The sequence below is a fragment of the Quercus robur genome, chromosome 12, assembly GCF_932294415.1.
Source record: "Quercus robur chromosome 12, dhQueRobu3.1, whole genome shotgun sequence".
Classification (NCBI taxonomy): Eukaryota; Viridiplantae; Streptophyta; class Magnoliopsida; order Fagales; family Fagaceae; genus Quercus; species Quercus robur.
In genome coordinates this window covers 39,396,448-39,402,754 of record NC_065545.1, presented here as the reverse complement: position 1 = coordinate 39,402,754, position 6,307 = coordinate 39,396,448, and the positions used below count along the sequence as shown (strand labels likewise).

The following is a 6,307-nucleotide window of genomic DNA, read 5'->3' as shown; positions in this document are numbered from 1 at the left end:
TTATCCTCAGAGTCTGACAGTTTGGACCGTGGTCCAAGGTCGACAACCCTTCTTTTATGTCCTCGTCATCAGATGAGGCAACAGTTCACCATGTATGTAACCTCACTCTCATGATGTATATGCTCTCTCTCTCTCTCTCTCTCATATGATATATATAAGAGCCCTGTGATTATTACATATAATGTAAAACAAAAAGACAAGCCTAAAAACAAAATGGTAGGCCTAATGCTTGCTCGATCAGAGATGCATCATAATAAGTTGTAGACTTTTGAGGGTGTAATTGTGACTGTCATTTAAAATAATAATAATAAAAAATGCACACATGAATACTGTAGCTTAAGCTTGCTTAAAGGGTAGCGTACCCATTTGGATTAAGGTTACCTAGTAATTGTTGTTTTGCTTGTAATTCTCCTAACGATATAGCAATTCCAATCATAATAATGGGCAGGGATAATACTACCCAATTAGTGATTACCCTAGCGCTTACGGTGCTTTCCGATTATGGTAGAAAGGGACTACGTCCTTGCCTACAATGACTCGTTGATAAGCAAGCTTTGCTTGTACATAACGCATTCAGCCATTCCAATTGCTATATTAAGCAGTCTTTATATTTCTCGGTGCTTCAACGCTTTAGATAACCCATTTTCAGCTAGTGTTGACAATGAAGGGCTTTGATGATCTTGATCACGGAATTGCTAAACACTTAGTTAAATTTTGTTATTATATATGCCTTCTAAACCATATTATAATAGAGGAATGATTATTACACACTGTTGCACATATTCTGTGCACGCCTCCTTTCAAATCATGTTTTCAAAATATTATTTCAAAGGAATATAGATGATGGTGTATATGGTAACAAAATTTAACCAATGTTATATGGCCTAGATTCTGATTAAAAACATTATTTATGCTCCCAACATTAAAAAATCTAGATAAACCGGGTGTACAATGTGTAGTGGAGCACGTATATTACAGTTACCGTCTAAATTGTATAAATGAGAATCTAGGGTGCGTGAACCAGTCATTTCCTGCAAAACCCAACACAGATTTGAATGTGAGCGGTAGCTTTTGCACAGCTTGTTATGTTGTTTGTATGCATATTTCTATATAGATTTGGGCCCCCCACACCTCTTCTTCATAGCAGAAACTGTGCCAGTCCTTGACAGCATCTATTGAAATCGGGAAGGAAACCAAAAAAAGGATGAGAGAGGAACCTCTTTCTTTTTTCTTCACTTTTTGAGAAGCAGAAAAGCACAACTCCTCTTCTCTCTTCCCTCTCACGAGTCACGTGCATCATATCCTTCTCTATACAGTACCCTCCTATCATTTTAGACCTTCTTTCTCTCTCTCTCTCTCTCTCTCAGAAGTTCAAGAATATGGTCCTGCAATAAAATGATTGTTGTGTTTGAATTGGAAAAAGTTGACAGTGTTGGAGCTAGTTGAAGAAAAAAGATTCGGTTAACACAAAATAGTTGGTCAAAAATGGCTTTAGAAGCTCTTTCTTCCAGTGAGCTTTTCAACTTCATAATCTATGACACTATCTCAGCAACCCCATATGACAACCATGAGAATAGTTTCTTATTAGAGAATGGAATGACTACACCCCAAGATCACCAAGGTAGTCCGTTGAAGAACTCTTCATCGATGACCCGAAAACGACACCCAGGAAGTGGAAGCTCAGAATCTGTGGAGATGAAGCAGAATTTGGGGGTGCAAGGGAGAAAGAAGAGGAGAAGAAAGCCAAGGGCTTGTAAGAACAAAGAAGAAGCTGAGACACAAAGGATGACACACATTGCTGTTGAGAGAAACCGCCGCAAACAGATGAATGAGCACCTCGCTGTCCTACGCTCCCTCATGCCTGAATCCTATGTCCAAAGGGTGTGTTTTCTTTCTACTCATATCTCTCTTGAGTCACTTTCGTTGTGTAATTTCTGTTTAAGCTTTATGGGAAAATTTGGCTAACTGTCTATAATACATATGGTTCAAGTATTCCATGCGATTACACTTTGCTACACTAATCGACACATCATTGTCTAAGAAAAATCTATATAGCAAAAAAAATTTCATGGCTAGGAAGAAATTTTGAAACTTTTGGTAAAGTTTCTGAAAAGTCGGACTGAATGAGTTTAAAGTTAGAAATTGTTCATCTGGAAAAGTTCAGCGTAAAGTTGGGTAATACAACAAGGTTCAGAAACCAGTCAAGTAAAAGTTGAGCAGAAATTTGTCATTTTTTATTCCACTATTACTTCATTTGTCATTCTTTAGATTTTTCCTTTAGTTTGTTTCTCTCGTGAAAAAAGAAGTATTAGGTGAGCGGTCTAGCTCAATCTGAAAAAGAAATATGGATGAACTGCTAATATATATATATTCTTGGATAACATATATTCTAAAGAATAACGTGAGGGTTAGATTTTTCCTAATAAGGTCTAATATACAAAGACGTTGTTAGTTTCTCAATTTTCGTCATCATCATTATATAACTTTGTACATCTCCTACTATACTTGGATTGGATGTAAGAATAAAAATGATTACACTTGGATTGGATGTAAGAATAAAAATGATTACACCACTTAATGTTAAAATTTTATTTGTATAATGTTTAATATACAAAGATATTGTGGTTAGTTCTTAGTTTCTCAATTTTCTTCATCATCATCATTATATAAACTTGGTAAATCATATATATTCCGTCAATCTTCAATATGTTCCATCTCATATTATACTTTGGATTAGTTGGATGTAAGACTAAAAACGAATACACCCTTTAATGTTAAAAATTTATTTGTGTACGTAGGGTGACCAGGCCTCTATAGTAGGTGGTGCTATAGAATTTGTGAAGGAACTTGAGCACCTCTTGCAGACCCTTGAAGCTCAAAAACTCCAAATTCTACAACCTGCAGGAGTAGGAGGACTAAATGTAAATGAAGACACCACAGGCACAGCCTCAAAGTTTATGCCACCCCCATTTGCACAATTTTTTGCGTATCCACAGTACACCTGGTCACAGATCCCTAACAAGTATACATCTAAGACTAAGGCTGCTATAGCTGATATCGAGGTCACTTTGATCGAAACCCATGCAAACCTTCGAATTCTGTGGCGAAAAAGCCCTAGACAGCTCTCAAAGCTGGTTGCTGGATTTCAGACTCTTCACCTCACCATCCTTCACCTCAATGTGACCACTATGGACCCACTGGTCCTCTACTCAATCAGTGCCAAGGTAATTAACTATATGGTAGCAAAATGTTTCTTTATCCTTTCTTTCCTTTTTTTTTTTTTCTTTTTTCATTTTTTTAAAAATTTATTTTATAATCAACAGTATATTTTTAACATCTCTCGTATGGAACAAGAATCTAGAGCCATATTTAGTACTGGAGGGAGGAATTGACTTGTACCCCGTGATCAGCATGCATAGTAACTTTAGGGTCCATGTCCTTTTTAACACAGTGCTCAACCTTAATAAAGTTAATTAAATAAACCTGAATGTTAGGAATATCAATTTTGTTTTATAGGTTTTACAAATTGATAAATATCAATTTCTTAAAACTGATAAAAAAATTTCTTATATGTTTTTGATGTGATATTAATTACATTTATTATCTCTTTGTGAACTTTTAATGATAAATTGATAGTAAATTTAACTTTTTTCAGGAATTAAAAATGGATTTCGATTACTGATTTGCATGCTCTCTTTAAATAATTATTTAACAATCACCCAAATAATTTTGTTTAAATCAAATTGCTGCAACCTTAAAGGCTTAAGCCAAAATTTGAGGAAATCAATCAATCATCTGTCTTTACATGAAGATATTTTCTTAGAAATCTATTGAATAAAATTGGATTGAAGATGCCTTTGAAAAGAATTAAATCAAGCTAAATTTCTTAAACATCTATTAATATCAGTCATTATTTGTATATTATTTATTTATATATGTGGAATATTATGTGATCAACTGGTCACTTGGACGTACACTTATTTTCTTATAACCTGCCTTCCCCTCAACTGAAATATTCCCTCTACCCCTCAGTTCATATTGAAGAGTTTTGAAACAAAGTCTGCACACACACTACCCTGGTCCCTTAAGTACCAAAAGGTCATTGGCTTGGGCAATCCGTATAGTAGAGGTACTTTGCCCAATAAATTTCATACAAAACCCAAAGGACTCTATATATATAAGTTGCGTTTGAGATTAGAGTTTAAAGTCAACTTATTTTACTGTTTAGTTTATTTTTACTACTATTCATGGGTTCCATTTCACTTTTTGGTACTATTTATGAGTCTTACTGTATTATTTCAACTAGTTTTTACATTTATCTACAATATCTTTAACAAATTTTTTTTTTCAATTTTAACTAAATAAGCTGTTATGAAACGAACCCATAGTAGAGGTACTTTGGCCAATAAAACTCATAGGGGGATATTTTTTCAAGTTTAACGAGAAATCATTATTACGTACATTTTAAGAAGAATATCTGCGGTGACATTTTAGCATTATTATTATTATTTTTTATAAGTCGCTGTCTTCAATTATTATCACAAGGGGAGCATGGGCATAGAGATAGAATGTCCTTTCTAAGATTGTAATGTTTTTCTGTCTTTGGAATTAGTAGCTGTCTGCTCATAATATTTGGAAAATGAGTGAGTTTTGGGCTAAAATTTAAATGCAGGTTGAAGAAGCATGCCAACTCACTTCAGTAGATGACATAGCAGCAGCAGTACACCACATGCTCAGAATAATTGAGGAGGAAGCTACCTTATGTAATTGAACAAACCCAATATACACCTTGGATTTGTGATGGAATCACCAAAGTGCCACCTTTTTTTTGTTTTCCCCAGTAAAGTTTTAACTTGTCCTTGCTGTGTGTAGCTACTCACACATAGGTGTGTGTAGGTGTGTTTTTGTTTCCACTCAGGAAATAGGGTTTATTGCGCTTATTGGGGTTCACCCCAAGCTGCCAAGGAGTTGGTTTTGTGTATGACCTGTTCGGAAGTGTGCTAATGCGATACTGTGCAAATTTGCTTTGATCTCAAACCCAAGAAAAGCAGAAGTAGATATATTGTTAATTTTGGTGTTTGTAACACTGAACTAGCTTTCAGGACTACACAGAGCACAGGCCATTGGACTGGGGAAAATTTTACCTAGGCACTCTAGGCCTGTGCCTGTTTCATGTATAGTGTCTTATCTTTTTCCTTAATTATCAGCTCATCTCAAACTTAAAAGAAAGCAGTGTTGCTTTGGAAATCATACAACATGAATACCTCTTGTAAACCTGAATACATCTATACCACAAGTGACTAGATAAAAGGGTGCGTTGAAAAGTATAAGGGTCTAGTTAATATATGCCCTCATTAAATTTTCACTTTTCAATAAAAATTTTTTTAAAATAGTTTACTAATATATGCTTTAAGGGTTATATAAATTTTTTTGAAAAATGCCTTAAGGGTTCCATAAAAATAATTAAAAAAAAAAGCCCTAAGGATTCCATCCAAAAAAAAAAAAAAAAAAAAAAATATATATATATATATATATATTCTAAGGGCATATATTAGTAAAACCTAAAATATAATTGACCAGTTTGGATGAAGGGGGAAGTAAAGTAGAGTTGACCGACATTCATAAGGTGATAAATGGATAGATTGTAGGGGTTTTAAATCAAGTTATAAATGGATAAGATTTAAAATTATCCATTTAAATAAAAAGTTAAAATTTATTAAATATCCAATTCTTTTATTTGACCGAGACTTGATCCGTTTGGTTACTCAATTATTACATTCTCATAAATCCTTATAAAAAAAACACTGTAAACCTTTAAAATGACCAAGATATTATTGAAATCTATAAAATAACCAAAATACTCTGACCACCAAAATGAACAAAGTACTCTTAAAATGTCCAAAATACCTCTGGGCCATCCAAAATAACCAAACAAATCTCTAAAATAGCTAAAATACTCATGAAACTTTCAAAATGACCAAAATATTCATAAAACCTCCAAATATACCTAAATACCCCCAAAAATCCAAAATGATCAAATTGACAAAATGTCCAAAATGACAAAATAAAGTGCGCATTGTGAGGTGTTGTGACCAAAATGAATTTCAATAATTTTGGCATTCATTGTAGTAGGGATCACATTTTGGTTGTTTTGGACATTTCAAGAGTATTTTGGTCATTTTATTTTTGTAGGTTTGGAGAAGGGTGTTTTAATTGCAATGCTAGTATAACAAGACTTAGTGTATTACACCTAAATTTCTTTTGCAAGTATGCTCAACAGACGCATGACCTACTTGATAGGTATAAA

At 33.8% G+C, this 6,307-nt stretch overlaps 1 protein-coding gene across 1 annotated transcript; it reads left to right on the top strand.

The window, feature by feature from the left end:
* The first annotated feature begins 1,051 nt into the window (after nt 1–1,051).
* On the top strand, nt 1,052–5,069 carry LOC126709719 (transcription factor bHLH71-like). The gene is made up of 3 exons (XM_050410050.1): nt 1,052–1,881; nt 2,799–3,224; nt 4,673–5,069. The coding sequence occupies exons 1-3, from the start codon at nt 1,486–1,488 to the stop codon at nt 4,769–4,771; spliced, it is 921 nt and encodes a 306-aa protein (XP_050266007.1). The 5' UTR covers nt 1,052–1,485; the 3' UTR covers nt 4,772–5,069.
* Nucleotides 5,070–6,307: the final 1,238 nt, after the last annotated feature.